This window comes from Mastigoproctus giganteus, chromosome 4 (assembly GCF_048544385.1).
Source record: "Mastigoproctus giganteus isolate SK-2022 chromosome 4, ASM4854438v1, whole genome shotgun sequence".
NCBI classification, from domain to species: Eukaryota; Metazoa; Arthropoda; class Arachnida; order Uropygi; family Thelyphonidae; genus Mastigoproctus; species Mastigoproctus giganteus.
The window spans coordinates 82,598,546-82,617,247 of record NC_143578.1 but is presented as its reverse complement, the minus strand read 5'-3'; the positions used below and the strand labels follow the sequence as shown (position 1 = coordinate 82,617,247).

The following is an 18,702-nucleotide window of genomic DNA, read 5'->3' as shown; positions in this document are numbered from 1 at the left end:
TTAAAATCTCTCTACATCGTTGTGTCAAATTCATCTGCTGTCTCTACCGTTCTCCCAACTCCACTAATCACTTGGAGCTCTTTGACTTCCCCTCTTTGCAACTTGACTTTCTCTAGTCCAACTTTCCTAACAGTGAAGTAATTTTCCTTGGTGATTTTAATGTTCACAACTCAAGGTGGCTTCCGTTTTCTAGTCACACCGACCCAGCAGGTCGAGGTGCTGAGGCTTATGCAATTACCAATGACCTAGCACAGCTTGTTCATTTACCTACAAGAATACTGGACAATGCTAATCATACAGCCAATACGCTTGATCTTTTTCTCACAAACAACCCTTCTAAGTACACGGTCGAAGGGAGAGGTCCTTTAGGCACTTCAGATCACAACTTGGTGATTGCCTCTTCTCCAATAGAACCTTTATCTCATGGCTATTCCCAACCTCGTGTTGTTTGGCATTACAAGAATGCAAAATGGGATGACCTGCGAGACTTCTTTTCTTCTTTTCCTTGGTCGGATTACTGTTTCAAAACTTCTGATGTCAACGTTTGCTCAGATCGTATCAGTGAAATTATTATTGCAGGAATGGAATTCTTTATCCCACACTCCACTTTAAAATCTCATCCTTTATCTAAACCTTGGTTTTCCAATAAATGTGCTAAGGCTGTTCAAGAGAAGAATGTTGCATATCATAATTGGCTTCTTTCTAATTCTTCAGTTTCATTTTCTGCCTACACCAAAGCTCGCAACAATTGTAAACCAGTTATTAATCAGTCCAAACTTGAGTTTGAACAGGCTAAGAATAGAAAACTTGCTTCTTGCCCTGATGGTAGCCAAGCATTCTGGTCTCTTGCCAAAGCTATTGGCCGCAACTTTTGCCCATCTCTGCTCCCACCTCTGTCTAAACCAGATGGTTCTGTTGTCACTTCAGCCAAGGATAAAGCTGACCTGCTAGCATCCCATTTTTCTTCCAGCTCATGTATTAATGATCTTGGTAAAACACCTCCCACCATTCCCAACACGCTCCATTCAATGCCTCCTGTGGTCTTCCGTCAAAAGGATATCAGAAGGATTTTGATGAATCTTAATGCTAAGAAAGCTCCAGGTCCTGATGGTATTTCTCCACTTGTTCTCAAAACCTGTGCTCCTGAACTTACTTCTATTCTTTGCCGCCTTTTTTCACTTTCTTATTCCAAAGGTGTTTTTCCTTCTGCTTGAAAATTTGCTCATATCCAGCTAGTTTCTAAAAAGGGTGACAAATCCCTCCCATCCAATTATCGTCCCATTGCAATTACTTCTACTCTTTCTAAAGTAATGGAGAAATCGATTAACCACCAACTCTTAAACTACCTAGAAACCTTCCATCTGATCAACGATTGCCAGTATGGATTCCGTCAGTATCGATCCACTGGTGATATTCTGGCTTATGTTACCCATTTATGGACTAATTCAATGGAAAGGTTCGGTGAAACACAAGTAGTTGCTCTTGACATCTCAAAGGCTTTTGATCGTGTTTGGCATAAAGGTCTTCTAAACAAGATTCCATTTTGTGGTTTGCCAACTGTTTTTAGTAATTGGTTATCCACTTTTCTCTCTGATCACTCACTGAGGGTGATGGTAGATGGCTCTCTGTCTTTTAACTTCTCCACTAATGCTGGTGTCCCCCAAAGTCCAGTTCTTTCCCCCACTCTTTTCCTCTTGTATATTAATGACCTTCTTCCATTAACAGGAAATCCTATCCATAGTTTTGCCGATGATAGCACATTGCATTCCACTTTCCATTTTGAGAAAATTTATCCTGCTCAATCAGGTTCAACTACTCTAAAATCTTATGTTACCCATAAGATCTGCTACCAATTCCTTAAATACTGATCTTCAGGTAATTCTCCAGTGGGGCAAAGACAACTTAGTTGATTTCAACCCTTCTAAAACTCTGTCTTGTCTTATATCTCGCAAAAAGGATTCTTCTGCTCCTATGCTTATCTTTAGTGACACTCCGATTTCTAGGCAAAATGATATCTCTCTTTTGGGGATTACCCTGACTTCTAATCTCTCTTGGCACAAGCACATTACAAATATTGCTTCCTCAGCATCTAAAAAACTTGGTTTTCTCTTTCGCTCTCGGCGTTACTTTTCTTCCAAACAGCTGTTCACTCTGTATAAATCGCAAATCCACCCTGCCATGGAATATTGTTCCCACATCTGGGGTGGTGCCCCCAAAACCTCTCTCACGCTTCTTGATTCCATTCAGAAGAGGGCAGTTAGGTTAATTAATGATTCATCTCTAACAGAGTCTCTCCACTCGTTTTCTCATAGTCATACTGTTTCTGCTGCATCCCTCTTCTACAGATACTTCCATGGGCACTGTTCTTCTGAATTGGCTTCTATAATTCCCGCTCTCTCTTTCAAAATAGTCCGAACACGTGCCGCCACCAGCCAACATCTATTTACTGTCCAACTTCAAACCCACAGAACCAACTTTTCATCTTTCTCATTTATTCATTCAACTGCCGATTTCTGGAACAACATATTTCCTGAAAACTTCATACGTATTTCCTGAAAATTACAATCTACAGAAATTCAAGTCCAATGTCAACAAATATCTTCTTTCGTATTCTCAACCTCCAACCCAAGCACAGAACTAAGTACTATAGTTTCTAATACCTCTCGTGTTTGGGGTTCACATTAAAAAAAAAAAAAAAAAAAATCTGACATCCATTTAGGTCTAAGCCTTGAACAGTATTTCTTTGTTGGTTTGAAAAGCCTAGTAGCTCCTGTGATTACTTCCCTGAATACTTCCCATTTAGAATTTGCTGTTGGTAACATCATCAGTTGGTCTCACTGCACACAATTTAAAAACTGTCTGAGACCTCTGTAGTCACCCTTAGGAAAGCAAAAGCCTTTCGTATGGATGACTACAAGTAGTTATGTCTTTAATTAAATTCCACATTAGTACACTGTGATTGCTGCCACCCTGTGGGTCTTTTACCTGCAGATTCTTAATGCATGAGGAATCATGCTGATAATCAGATCAAGAGTACTGCTTCCTCTTGTCTGCCTCTCTAATATGTTGCTGTAGAAAGCAGTCGTCCAAGAAATCCATAAAAGTCTTAGTGTGTGAGTAACAAACCCACAAATTCGAGTCAACATCTGGAAAGTTAAAATCCCCCATTATGAGACATTCTGACTTGCTGGCCCACTTTATTTCTGTGTATAACTTTAGGCCTATAACACACATCTACTCTCAGTTTTGTTTTCACAGTGCTTACATCACACCCAACTGACTCAGTTAGGGTTAGCTTGCTTCACAATAAGTGCAAAAGTGAAACAAAGAGTGACTTTCCCACTCATGGGGTATAATAAATTATTGGAAAAAACTTTTCAAAATATGGACTGGTGAAAAATGTATCTCAGCGAGTTAGATACGTTTTTTGTTTATTTGAAATAACGCATGTTATTTCAAATAAACAAAAAAAATTTGAAATAACATATGTTATTTCAAATAAACATTATTTCATGTGAGAAATTAATGTACATTCTGTTAACGTATGGAGTATTATGGTGTCAAATTCTCCCACTTACCTTATCTGGAGATACGGCAAGGGAGAATTTTAAATTTTAGCATGAACAAAGAAATCTTGCTCTCTGCATATGGCTCTGAACCTGTGGTCCTAAGAAAGCTGCATAGCATAGGATATATTAATTAGTCAAGAAAATTTGAAATTAATTTTTTTACTTCTAGAATTTCAATTGCATTCTTTGCTAAAAAGAGACAAGTGTTAATATACAAATTAAAAAAACTTACCATTCCATTACAACCAAAAGACATTTGTTCCCACCATGAATATTTTCATACACGTCTATAATATTAACAATGTGTCTACAGTTGCTAGCTCTCCAGTGGAGTTCTACTTCTCTTCTAGCTTTCAGGGAATCTCTTAAAACCTGTGGAAATAGACTCTGATTATGACTAATAGAAACATTTTGCAGAACAATTTTATTTAATACAATAAAGATCAAATATTTATTAAACAGCATAATTTGTAGTTTTTCATTCAGTTACTATAACAGGGTAAATCGTGAGTGGGGTATGCATTTTTTCAGGTTTTACCTGATTTAATCCAGTGTGTCTTGCTGTGATTTCCAACCCCCAGTAGTCAACGTAAAACAGCAAGGGAAGAAAGGGATTTGCAAATTATGATTCAAGCAGACAAGAAATCTCTGTACAGTGCAAACAAGTGGAGCCCACAGTTAATGATTCATTAATTTTTGATAAATCATTAACAGAATTAATGATTTATCAAACAATTCCGTGTAGAGATAGAATATTATAATTCCTGTGCATAATGCAATTGTGAGACTGCAGTTTTTGTCTATAAATCATAGTGTTTTTGAAGGTGAGAGGCAATAGCAGCTTTTTATTTGGGAGATATAAGACAAGTCTAGTGTTAAAGGATTGAAGTTTACTTCGCCCCACCAGAAAACTTCCTAGAGAGAAACTGGTGATGGACGGCCGCCGTAGCCTAGTGGTCAGGCGCGCGGGTGCATAAGTACATGTGCCTTGAGTGACCGGGATTCAAGCCCGTGCCTGCTGAATACGGTGCTGTTTCTTGTATTCTGTGTATCTTGTAAACTCCTCTGTTCATTTGGTCGTCCCCGAGTATAAACAGAAAATTTATTATTTATTTATATTTAGTATTAGTGGCAAATGATACAAGAAAGCAAGCTTATACAAGCACTAATAAAAAAAAAAACAAAAAAACCACATTTCCAACATCAGCTGTCCACTTTGCTTATTGGAGGCTTGAAGTGGTGAAACTCATGTTTAGGCTCTAGAGCAAAGTTCCCGACATTTCCCCCCCCCCCCCGCCATACTTTACTTTCAACCCATGCACGGTACTAAGTACTATAGGTTTTGATACCTTTCGTGTTTGGGGTTTCCATAAAAAAAAAAAAAAAAGTTTGTCTAATTCTTCCTTGAATTTATTCAAATTACCCACTTCCACAATAACAGATGGAAATGTATTCCAACAATCAATGTCCGATGGCTGAAGGTAAACTTCCACACGTCTATCCTGCAACAATCCTTTATAAAGATTTATACTATCCCATGTCTGTAGTCTGAGCAAGAGAAGAGTGCCACCAGCATTGAGCTTGCTCAATCAACTGAAACACCTCATGTCTAGTCTCCAGATGCTGCAATTTGCAGAGATGAAGCCTTTCTTGGTAAGAGCACCCTTTAGTTCTTCTCACCTGTCTCTTTGCCCTTCTCTGCACCCTTCCTAAAATGAGACCTCCATACCTGTATGCAGTATTCAAGGCACAATCTAACCACTGCTTTGTACAATAGTAATGGGACAATCACCTCCTCATCCCCATTAGCAAAATTCCTGTACATCATTGACAAAACCCCATGAACTTGTTCCGGCACTTGTATGTACTGTTCATATCTGACTGCACAATTACCCCCAGGTATTTTTCATTTTCGACTACCCTGAGTGTAGTATACCACAAAGTTGGTAAGTTAATCTGGGATTATTACTACCTAAACATACAGTGAGTGCCTTCCATTTGTCAAAGTTCAATTGCCATTTCTCAGCCTATCTGTCTAATTTTTCTATATCTTTTTGCATTAACACAGTTTGATTACTGTCATTAACCACCCTATCAACCTATGTATCATCTGCAAACTTAAGACATTAAGCTTGATATACCTTTATCAATATCATTAATAAATACAGAAAATAACAATGGGCCTAGCAGTGAACCTTACGGGACTCCACTAATAACAGCAGTCCAAGAAGAGCCGAGTCTAGTGATAAACCACACTCTGTCTTCTTTGCTCAATCATCCCTTTATCCATAGCAGTAACTTGCTCTTAATGCCACACTGCTCTAATTTGTACAGCAGTCTTTTATGTGGAACAGTATCGAAAAGTTTTCTGAAATCCAAGTATACACTGTCAAAAATATTTTTTGAACAGTTGTAGTTGTTTTCACTAGCAGAGTTATTATTAGCCATATGATGTAAGGAAGCCTGAGGCTTATGCTGTGCCATCCAAAAAAAAAAAAAAAAAAATCCCACATTACCCTGAGAGAGAGAGAGAGAGAGAGAGAGAGAAGTAGAAGGAAATCACCAAGAAAGCAAGAAGGATGATATCCAGCTCAGAACCCTGGAGTTTACCAAATTGGAGAGAGGAATTGAGTATACAATCATCATAAAAACTTTGGATATGATTTCCAGTCAATGGAAGGTCATTACTATGCAGGAGAAAAAGAGTGGATGAAAGAAAAGAATCTTTGGTAATTTTAGTATTAAGAATTCAGAACCATCCACCATTACATGAAGTGAGTAGTGAGAGAGAGAACAATAATACCTCCAAATTTAGGAAACACAGTTAACCCGACTGCAAAAAGTTGAGTTAACTGTGTTTTTGGAAAGCTCGGAAGGCATATCATAAGATGAAGGCTTGCTTAGATGGCATTTGCTCCAAACATGATTAAAAGTCTTTGATATGTAGAGAGCAACTATATGTGTATTAGTTTGTTACAAATGAATTTCTTTGGCCTCCATTCATTCCTTCCCTGGCTTAACTGTGTCGGTGTGTCATTGGGAGGGCCATATGCAATTTCATAACTGTATATTTATATCAATTCCCCACAGATGAAGGAATCACCGTGTTCCAAAACTTGTGGATTTCTCATAATATTCAGTTATTAATTAAATTTCTAAATTATGTTAATTCAGTGCAGTGCAGTGTTATTTTAACCCCTTCATGGATTATCCCGAGATATCTCTTTTTTAGTTTTAAAAGTTATTTGGAACTACACAAAATATCTCGGGATACAATAATACCCGAAACAAACAATAATACCTCCAAATTTAGGACTGAACATATTTTCTCGGGCATATATCTTGCTAATTTTGCATTAGCCAGATAAATGCCAGGGATTTCTCGGGAGTTTCTTACATCTGGCAGAAGATGGCTGGCTTTCATTTTACTTACTTATATTTAATTTTTCCTTACTTATTACTTATATTTACTTATTGTACAGCAATGTCAGAACAGTAGCTCACGTTCCTATGTATCGCCAGTAAGCAAAATAAAATTTGCCGTCCTAAATGCTGACTACTGATAAGCATTAACCAATTATTTTTCGATATAGTTTTCTAACTATATTTAAAAATATTTCAGCACCCTCTTGAACTGCTGCCCGTAAGTGACACTTACCTCGCATATCTACTTGTGGCGGCCATGTGTCAGAATGTAGTTAGTTCATGATTACTGCTTGTGCGTTCCACTTGATTTTTTAAATTTATTTATATAATGAGTAGTGAAGAGTGTTTTTCTGTTCCTTTCTTTTAGCTCAAGCACTAATTTATTAAAAAAATCTGTATAATTTGCAAACTTTTTGGAATACACGAGATAACTCGTGATAGCCAAAATGGGGTAATTATTCCCATGTATTTTCTACTAAAATATTTATAAAAAATACAAAAAATTATACAATGAGTATTCGCATGATGCATACTTTTAATCTGCAAAATAAAAAAATGTTCACTACCTCGAATAAATAATGCTTCACCAATGGAAAAGAATGACTGCAACACCAGGTTGTTTGTTTGTTATTTGGTTTTTAGGAGCATTAGCAACTAAGGCCATATTGTTCCGGGATATGCGGTGGTCATTCCCAGACCTTTCCGCATCCTCCGTATTTGGTGGTAACGGGCTCAAACCACGGTCTAATCAAGAAGCGTGTGCTACGCACTGCTGCTCCTTCCCACCTGGCTACGGAGGCGCCTGCAACACCAAGTGCCCACCTGCCTACTGAAGAGAGGCCAATGAGCCTTGAAACAGTGCCACCTGGGTAGTGGTATCTGCTGAGAATAAGTAACATCAGCCATTGGTGAAGCGTTACTTATTCGAAGTAGTGCAATATCATGGCAACTCATTGTGAAGGTCCGCACAATGCGAGATATAATTAAAACAATGCCAATTTATCTACTTTGACAGTTCACTACGTACAAACACGACACAGTGGTACTAATCTGTCCATTTAGTGAATTTTCTTGTAGTTTGAATTTAAAAAAACTTTAAGAAAATCATGAATAAAGCCATTTCTATGATTAACTCCTTCCCAGAACATTTTTTTTCCTGAAAATGTGCCATAACGGGTTGACTTTTTTTTTTTTTTATTTTACAGATTAAAAATATGCATCATGCGAATACTCAGTGTATAATTTTATGTGTTTTTTATAAATATTTTAGTAAAAAAATACATGGGAGTAATTAACCCATTTTGGCTATCCCAAGTTATCTCGTGTATTCCAAAAAGTTTGCAAATTATACAGATTTTTTTTTAATAAATTAGCACTTGAGCTAAAAGAAAGGAACAGAAAAACACTCTTCCCTACTCATTATATAAATAAATTTAAAAAGAGGTGGGAGGTTACTGCTTGTGGAACGCACAAGCAGTAACCTCCCACCAGAAGCAATAATCATGAACTAACTACATTCTGACACACGGCCGCCGCAAATGGATAGGCGGGGTAAGCTACGGGCGGCAGTTCAAGAGGGCGCTGAAATTTTTCGATATAGTTTTCTAATTGGTTAACGCTTATCAGTATTCAGCATTTAGGACGGCAAATTTTATTTTGCTTACTGGCGACACATAGGAACGTGCGTACTGTTCTGACATTGCTGTACAATACGTAAATATAAGTAAAATGAAAGCCAGCCATCTGCTGCCAGATGTAAGAAAATTCTGAGAAATCTTCGGCTGAAATTTTACACCTTTAGTACAGAGATATGTATGATGCTACACACAAAATATCATGACACTGTGATATGTGGAAGTAGGTGAGGGTGATTGAACCACACTCGTAACTATATATCAGAGAAGGCGAAGAAATTTATTGCAATGATCTCAAGAATAATGCAGGTGGAATGGGGATAAAGGGGAAAGCACTCCATATGATTTATAATTGTATTTTTCTGCTGATTGCTATGTATGGTGCATCAGTCTGCGTTGGCCATGTAATCAAGGTAAGCAATACCAGAAAGCTTTATTCCTATACATCAAGTTATGTTACTCTAAATGGGTATGGCCTACAGAACAGTTTCCACAGGAGCTTTGCAAGTGTTAACTGGCAAGATGCCACTTGATTTACAGTTAGTATTTAAAATCAGAGTTGCTGGGCATCGAAATTAACACTTTAAATGACTTAAGAAACAAAAAGAAGAGGATTTGGAAGTTCCTTTTACAAAAATGGTAAAGCAAATGGAACTGTTTGGAAAAAGGTAGAATAACATTCAAATTTTCCCCTTATGTTAACAGTGTAAATTATATTAAACCGATTTTAGTGGCTAATCTACGTTGTATATTCTTATCAACGGGTCACAGATCATATTTTGCTAAACTGAAATCTTGGAATCATAGAAAGACAACTGTATGTGTGGTGATCTAGAAACTTGGAAACATGTTGTTTTTAATTGTTTGGAATATGCTGATTTATGTTTGGATTTACTGAATAATGTTGATAATGTAACTCGTCTGGTGGATGGGACTGAGCCATTACTTATTAAAACAAGGGAAAATTTTATTGCCATTCAAAATTTTGCAATTTCAGTTTTTGTGAGAAGGAATATTCTTTTTCAATTGAAAGAGTTAATAATGGGTGAATTGGTGGACTTTTATTTACATGGAATAGTATGCTGTTTTTTTTATATAGGAACAGAGAAATTTCTTTATAGAAGTGGGCAGGATGTTGGTACAATGTTTCCTTCATGGGTGGATGTTCACTTCTGCTCCTGCCAATGCAGCTGGCAAGCTGCCTTAGTTGTTTTTCTTGGATTTGATACTGCAATAACATCTTCCAGCTTGGTTTTGCTGGTTAATATGAGTAACTGCTGTTGAGCTCTCTGACTGCTGGTGGATTGCTGTTCCTTGAACTGTTTATCTTTTGGAGATTACCAGCGATGATCAGTCTAGAATATGATTGTGCTGTAGCTGAGTTCGGGATGACCATTATACAGCATAGTTGGTTTGTCACGTGCTAATTAAATGAACTGATATTTACAATGTTTCATGTATATAAGAATATTGTTAATATTTGTATATTTAACATGTATGGAGGATTTGCCAGATATTTTTGGCTAGGGCCGCTTTACTCAATAAATGAATGGAAAAATAAATGAAATATACAAAATCACATGGGTGGTAATTCAGTAATATTTGCTATGGTAACTAATCAAGTTCAGTATCATGGTTTGATAGCGTTACAAATGATTGCGGCTGTTTATTGGATTGGATGAATTCTTGGCTTGTGGATTGCTTGTACAAAATCTACCAGGTCCAGATAGCACTTTCTTCACTTTTAATGGAGAATCAAATACTGACTTCACAATCTACAATGTAAGTGCAGCTGGTATCATGAATGGTTGGCGATTAAGAGTAGACTGGGTCTGCTCTGCTCATTAGACTATTGTGTTTTCTGTCAGGGACATGTCAAAATTAACTCCATCTCAGGAACAGTTATGGTGATTTGCTATCAAATATGTAAAGTGGGATAGATTTAACACACATATTCATGTCTAACTTGGGGAATCTGGGCATTGAAGCATTCAGTGAGATGTCTGGAGAGAATGCAATAGAATTACTTCAGCACTAAATCAAAATTAACCACCTGGAGAATGTTGGTTAGATCAGGGTAATGAGAACCGATGGGAAATTGTATATAAGCTGTGTGCACTGGCAAGACTAACATATATAACAGGATACTAGGATAGGATATACCAACGTATATAATATTCTATTGGAAGTGTTGACGAGGAAAGTACAAGTTGGAGGGCATGTCTATGATTTTGGATCATCTGATTCACAATACTGCCTCTGAGCAGGATGATGAGGAACATGAATTGATGAAGATGCCAAATCATGCTTATGATGGGGTACATGATCAAGATCCCTTTAGTCTGATGCAGTACAACACATAAGAAACAATAAATGCCGGGGGAACGGACCTCACTGAAGGAGAAGTCATTAAACGAGCTCGTCAGCTGATCCTTCTTGAGGTCTTTAATAGCTGCCTGCATGTGGGGGGGGGGTCTTTCCATCACCACGGAAGGATGCCTTATTGAAGCTGATACTGAAGGGACCATCTAGGCCAAAAAATTATCCACAATCTTATCGACCCATTGCCCTCCTCCCTGGTTTATGAAAGGTGTTTGAAAGAATGCTGGCAATATGGATTACAGATTATACTGAAAAAACTTACACTGGTCTGGCAGACAATATGGGTTTACTCTACGTTGTGTAACAGAAGATGCACTTCGGACAGTGTGTAACTATATTTTAGGCTCAAAAAGTATATCCTTAAGAGTCTTTATTGATTTTGAAGGAGCTTTTGACTCCATTCAATGGGAAAGCATTATTATGATGTTGCGATTTGCAGGCTGCGCACTAAGATCTTTAGGATGGTAAAGGATTACTGTACACACCATACGATGACTGTTAAGTCGTCAGTTGGTTCCACTGTAAAAGAGGTGACCTGGAAATGACCGGAATTAGTTTTTGAACCACTAATGTGGAAGGAGTTTTGGAGGAGTGGTTGCATAAAGACTTTGAGCATACAGAGATGGTGAAATATGCTGATGAGCTTGTGTTGCTTATTGAAAGAAATTCACAGATGCAATAGAAAGCAGATCACAATAGGTTTTGCATGAACTTAATAACTGGTGTAGGTTACATAAACTGACTATATAAGGAACCAAAACAAGGACATGGCCTTCAAGGGTCATTTTTCTAGCAGAAGATCCCCAGTTGTGTGACTGAATGGGTCGAGCCTACAATCGGCAAGGCAATTAAAACGTGTGGGCATTATACTTGATGGATCATTCACTTTCAGCTCACACATTACATATCTGAGAAGGTGAGGAAATTTATTGGGATAATCACTCAACTCACTAGGATTGGCTGGGGAATTAAAGGCATGGACTTACTATAAGAACCTGTATTTATTCCAAAAGTTTTCAACCTGTTTTATGTAGTAAACAATATGCTAACGCAGTGCTCATACTGCCCTCTATAAACTAATTTTTCATATATATATTCTGGTTCAACACTGACTTTGCCAGTGGTGTAGTATTGTCATGTAAGTGCTAGGTTCTGTTCTATTATAATTTTTCACTGCATAAGGGCCACCATTATTGGCCTTGTGGTCCTCTGTCGAAATGGGGCATAATTGTTGGTCTGTTTTATTTTCATTTATAATTTTGTTGGTCTCATGTTGTAGTTAGTTTTTCATCTCTACTTTTAGTGATATTTCACACTATTTGGACCTGGTGCTATCAAGGGGATGCCACTAAATTTTATTTAATTTGGCATATTCTAAAATATTTTTGTTATTTGGTATTATATATTTTGGCTTTTTTAAATTATCTTAGGAGCATTCCTGCTGCAATACCCTCTTCTGGATTCCTTTTGTTATGTTTTATCATGTATGCTTTATTTTTACTTTCACTCTACTGGTTTGTCATGCTACTGGCATCAGTTTTATTTATTTTTATCTTAATTTATTATAAGCAGTATGTGGTGGATGCAAGATAGTTGGGGCCCCTAGGCAAATTATATTTGGGGCTCCCCAAAAAGTAATAATAAAAAAAAAGAATAAAAAAATAAATAAAAGTTAGGTGGCAAATAAATGAAATTTTGTACTTTTGAACTTCTAGATTTTTCTGCCTGTTAAAGGGTTAAAGGATGATAAAACCTTTTAGTTTAATGAATAATTTTTTATGTTGTTTTTACAAATTTACTTTGTGAATTTATTGATTATGTCTTCAAATTTATTTTTTCGGCAAACTCGTGTTCAATGGAAATTAGGGATAAGGTATTTAATCGCTCTTGGCTCATTACAGCCATTGGTATTGCAGCATTATTTAAAGCGTAGATAGTCCGCGCTGTTCAAAATACGTATTAAAACGTAATAATTGTTTTGAAAAAATTTTCGCTTAAAATAATCAAGATTTTTATGATGTTTACTGAAAACATTAATCTATTTTAGAACACTATAGGAAAATGTCTTGGCTTGGGGGGCCCCCAAAGCCCGGGGTCCCTAGGCACGTGCCTCATTGCCTTAATGGGAAATCCGCCACTGGGTGGATTATACATTAATGCAGCCACTGATGCTTGCAATACTAATATTTCTATTTTTATTATAATTAGTCTAAGTTTTCAATATACATTGGTGTTCAAAGAAAGTGCATCACCTAGGAATTTCACATTTCTGACCCTTTTTCACAATGGTATGTTACATTAATGACTAGCATCACAAATAGAAATATAAACAAAAGATATTTATTAATAGTTAAGGCAAAGCTAAGTAATATTTGACAGGTGCTCTCAAAATATTCCAAAATAAGCATTTGCAACCTGTATACAACAGTTTTGGTAAACATGACAATTATGGCTGAAATGTTATCACAAGCCCTCAGTTTGCTTCAGTTTATCATTTTAAATGGAAAACAAAATGAAAAGTTCACCAGGTGCAAACTAATATTTAGTTGAACTGCCTCTGGCCATGATGACAGCAGCACACCATAGAGGCATTAACAAGATCAATTTCTGAAGATAATCAACTGATAGTTCATGGTTCCAAACATGAATTATGGCTTCCTGAAGTTCACGAAGGGTCTTTGGTTTCTTTCTGGCAACTGCAGCTTCCCCATAATGCCAACAGTTCTTCATAGAATTCAGGTCTGGGCTGTTTCCCGGCCAGCTAACAGTTGTAATGGACCATTCTTCCAACCATTTTTTCACGTAACAAATGTAAACACATTACTGTCGAACCTCTAATGAAGAAATGAAACTAAAGTAACTAAGTGCCTACTTACACTTTTCGGTCAATGACTTGTTGTTATTTGGTTTTTAGGAGCATTAGCAACTAAGGCCATATTGCTCCGGGGATATGCGGTGGCCATTTCCTGACCTTTCCGCATCCTCCGTATTTGGTGGTGACGGGCTCGAACCCCGGTCTAATCAAGAAGCGTGTGCTACGCACTGCAGCTCCTTCCCACCTGGCTACGGAGGCGCTTCGGTCAATGACAAGGAGCAGAGTTGTCCGGAAGGATGCAGTTACTTGCCAGGTTGAAATGGTCTTTAATGGTTGGCAGCAATTTGCCGTCCAGTATAGCCAGGTATTCACTGCCATTTACGGAACCTTTTATAAAATGCAGGTGATCTACTCCTCGATACGAAATGCACCCCATATCATTTGGCTGGTAGGGAATTTCACTGTAGACACCATACAGTCTGGATGGTATTCTTCACGTCTACGGCGAATCGTTTGTCTCCCATCAGAGACATGCAGGCTGAATTTCTTCTCATCCGAGAAAATAACTGACTTCCACTGCTCGGGGGTCCATTTGATATGCTCCTTACACCAAATGAATTGGGCCTTTTTAATTTTTTGTGTGAGGAGGGGCTTCTTCTTAGGACAACAGGCTACACGTCCATCTTTGAAGAGGCATCTTCTGACTGTTACTGCACTTGCTACCACTCCTGTATGTTCCTCCCATTCTCTTTTCAGCTCAGATGAAGAAGCTTTATGGTTTTTAAGGCATAAGCGTTTCAAAATGCAGTCCTGTTTTGGCATAGACTTGTTTGTGTCCGGTTCCTTTTTTCATATTGGCAGAACCAGTATTCTTGAGTTTGGAAAGAAATCTACTCACTGTCGACTGATTACAAGACACTCTAAAAGCAATATGATGGGAAGAACATCCTTCCTCATGTAAAGCAACAACAGCACTCCTCCTTCGTGGCTTCAACTGCACGTAACTTGCCGTCATGACACAAGCAAGGAATGACTGCAACTCTTGCAGAGCGTGCTTATATAGCTGAAAGTAACAGCTGATACAATATTACGTCATCACCTACGCATGTCAATTTTATCTGATGCAATCTGTAAGAAATCTTGCCATGTACTTATTATTTATTTATTGGTTATTTGGTTTTTTTTAGGAGTATTAGCTATTAGCAACTAAGACCATATTGCTCCAGGGATATGCAGTGGTCATTCCCTGACCTTTCTGCATCCTCTGTATTTGGTGGTCACGGGCTCGAACCCCGGTCTAATCAAGAAGCATGTGCTATGCACTGCTGCTCCTGCCCACCTGGCTACGGAGGTGCCTTGCCATATACTTAAGTTATTTGAATGAAAATTACAATTTTAAGGGGCAATGTGTGTGTGTGTATATATATATATATATATATATATATATATATATATATATATATATATAATAACAGTGAATGTTAAAATAAGAGCACAAGAGCCAGCAAAATCACTCACATAATTTCTGATTCATGTATGTAACAGCATGGTATAACACTGACAAAGAATGGTGGGCATTTCAGTTTACCAGCTAAAGTGGTACAGTCATGTGATAAGAGCATAAACACACTCGACTCACTAGTTTTGAAATACGTATGTGATTCTTACTGAATTTTTTAAATTTTTTGGAATTCGCATTATTTCAAATTTTGCATATAAAGTGAGACTATTTTATTAATATTTTTTTTTATATTGCAGTATTACAAATTCGCATAACATGCAACAACACTAATTTCATTCCTGCTAACTTATCCTGCAACACTTTTTAATCAATGACTCCATTGTTTTCAATGGAACAGAAGTGAAGCCTTGCAAGTCTATAATCACTTGTGTTGCCCTTAGATCCCCCCTAAGGGAATAGGCAAGACATTTGCACACCTCCAATTATAGAAAACTCCCATGACTCATAATTATGAGTAAAGGTTTGTGTACATCTTTTGCTGCTTCTTTTAATATAACTGGACAGATCCCACCAGTCTCGAGTGCCTCATTTGCTTTTCGCTTCATCAATTTCTCTTTCACTTTCTTCTCAATTATAATAAAATCAATTAGATACCAGTTATAACCTGCTGTTCCCACCCCTAAAAACTTCAAGTGTGAATGTAGATGTAAAATATTTATTTAGTCTGTCAGCAATCTGAACATGATCATCAATAGTTATACCATTCATATCTAGTCAGGGAAATATATCATGCAAGAAGGATAGGTGGAATAGGACCAGGGGTATGTCTGCAAGGAAAAAAGTAGATAACATTGTAGAGCAGATATCTTTTAAGGGCTCAAAAGGTGATATTGTTGTATGTGTTTGCACTAATGATATTAAGAGTAGGAGATCAGACAACTTACTTAACAAATATATGGCAATGTTGAGAAAAAGTCACGAGTTAGGATTGAATTTGAAAGTGTCTGCCAATCTGGCCAGACACGATAGGAGGGAGTATGTGTTGAGAGCCTTGTCAATCAATATTTTTGGCATGGTCTGTGCTGGTTAACAGGAGTGACTGTTTTAAGGGATGGGATACACTTATATAGAAGGGGTACAAAAATATTGCTGATGCTATTGAGGCAATGATAGGAGAATTGGAAAACTTAGTTTGGGGGGGGGGGGATACACAGACTAATAGATTAATCAGAGCTGCAGGTAGAAGTGAAAACATCTCTTGTACCACTTCTAGTGGCACATGCAGCAAACCAGAAAGCAAATTACCAAGAATTTCAAGACAGGCTGTGAATCATCATGGAACGATGAAATACATGAGCTGTGTAAGGATAACAAAGAGTAAGAACACATGCATGTATACTTGCATGAACACTAATGCCAGGAGCAATGCACATAAATTTGATGGATTTGCAGTACTGATTAAGTCATCAAATGTAAACATTGTAGGAACAGCAGAGACATGGTGTCATTCAGACATGAATGATGCTGAATATGTATATGGTGAGTACAATGTATACAGGAAGGACAGACACGACAGTAGGGGTCATGTGCTTAGTTAAGGAGCATATTAAACCTAAGGCAGTGCGCATCTAGTCGACATAGGTGACCAGTGCAATATTGAGTCAGTTTGGTGTGATATATGCATTGGAAAAACAAAACTGAGAGTAGGAGTGTTATAAGCCAAATGACTGTGATGAGTGTACCTAAAAGCTATACAGAGAAATAGAGTGGGCCAGTAAATCAAAATGTCTTATAATGGGGGATTTTAACTTTCCAGATGTTGACTGGAATTTGTAGGTTCATCACTCACATGCTAGCAGGACTTGTGGATTTTTTGGGTGACTGTTTTCTACAGCAGCATGTTAGAGAGGCAACAAGAGGAAGCAATACACATGATCTGGTTATCAGTGGCAATTCTACATGAATTAAGAATCTGCACGCAAAAGACTCACTAGGTGGCAGCAATCACAATGACTAATGTGGAATTTAATTAAAGACATTACTACTGTCATGGGTAAAGGCTTTTGTTTCATAAGGGTGGCTACAGTAGTCTCTGACAGTTTTTAAATGCTGTGCCTATACAGTAGGACCAACAAATGATGTTATCAAAAGCAAATTCTAAACGGGAAGCATTCAGGGAAGTAATCATAGAAACTACTAAGCTTTTCATTCCAACAAAGAAATACTGTTCAGGGTTTAGACCTAAATGGATGTCAAACGAACTATTGAGACAAGTGACAGAGAAGAAAAGTGCATGGGGAGAATATAAATTATCAGGTAATTCAGAAGCCTATGTTGGATATAAAGTAGTCTGTAATCAAGTCACAAAGGAGGTTAGACAGAAATGCAATTACACTGCAGTCACAGCACAGATTTGTTAAGGGGCGGTCTTGTCTATCTAACCAATCTGATGGGTTACTGTGATGCAGTGAGCAAGGAACTGGATGCAAAAAAAAAAAAATAATTTTTAATATCATATACTTGGATTTCAGGAACGCTTTTGATACTGTTGCACATAAAAGACTGCTGTATAAAGTGGAGCAATGTAGAATTAAGGGCAAGTTACTGCTATGGATAAAGGCATGATTAAGTAGAAGAGAGAGAGGGGTTATCAATGGCCAGTGCTGTTTGTAGACTAATGTTATCAGTGGAATCCCCCAAGGTTCAGTGTTGGACCCTTGTTTTCAATATTTATTAATGATATTGATGAAGGCTTAATGTCAAATTTTGCAGATGATAAAAAGGTTGGGAGGATGGTTAATGAGCGTAATCAGGGTGAGCTAGTGAAACATGATTCAGGAAAATTGGATCAAATCAGCTGAGAAATCATAGTTGAAGTTTAACATTGATAAATTAGCATTAGCATTAGTAGAGGCATTTGATGCAAGAAAGCAAGCTTATGCAGCATCAGCCAAAAAAAAAAAAAAAAAAAAAAAAACCACTTCCACTTCACCCCTCTGTTCGTTCAAAATACCTGTCCAGCTGAGCCTTAAACTTATTTAGGCTATCAACCTCCACCACAAGGGATGGAAGTCTGTTCCACCAACCAACCACCCGCTGGCTAAAGGCAAATTTCCGCACGTCTATCCTACATCTGTCTTTCCTCAATTTGAATTTATGCCCTCTCAGGTGATTATTCTGAGCTAGAGGAAGAATCCCATCAGCATTGAGCATGCTTAAACCATTCAAGGCTTTATACACCTCTATCAGATCACCTCGCTGGTGCCTAGTCTCCAGACACTGTAATTTGCAAAACTTAAGCCTTTCTTCGTAAGAGCACCCCTTTGTTCCATTCACTAATCTTGTTGCCCTTCTCTGTACTCGTTCCAGCAGCTCTACATCCTTCTTGAAATGAGGCCTCCAGACCTGTATACA

The 18,702-nt window shown here is 37.6% G+C and overlaps 1 protein-coding gene across 2 annotated transcripts in view; it reads right to left on the bottom strand.

Moving 5' to 3' along the window:
* Positions 1-18,702, bottom strand: part of LOC150086870 (MAP kinase-activated protein kinase 2-like) — a 197,501-nt gene that overhangs the window by 153,657 nt on the left and 25,142 nt on the right. For both annotated transcript variants that reach the window (XM_090371638.1, XM_090371637.1), the window contains exon 2: positions 3,802-3,941. In XM_090371638.1, coding sequence (XP_090227764.1) covers positions 3,802-3,941 — 140 coding nt within the window. The remainder of the gene's footprint in view (positions 1-3,801; positions 3,942-18,702) is intronic.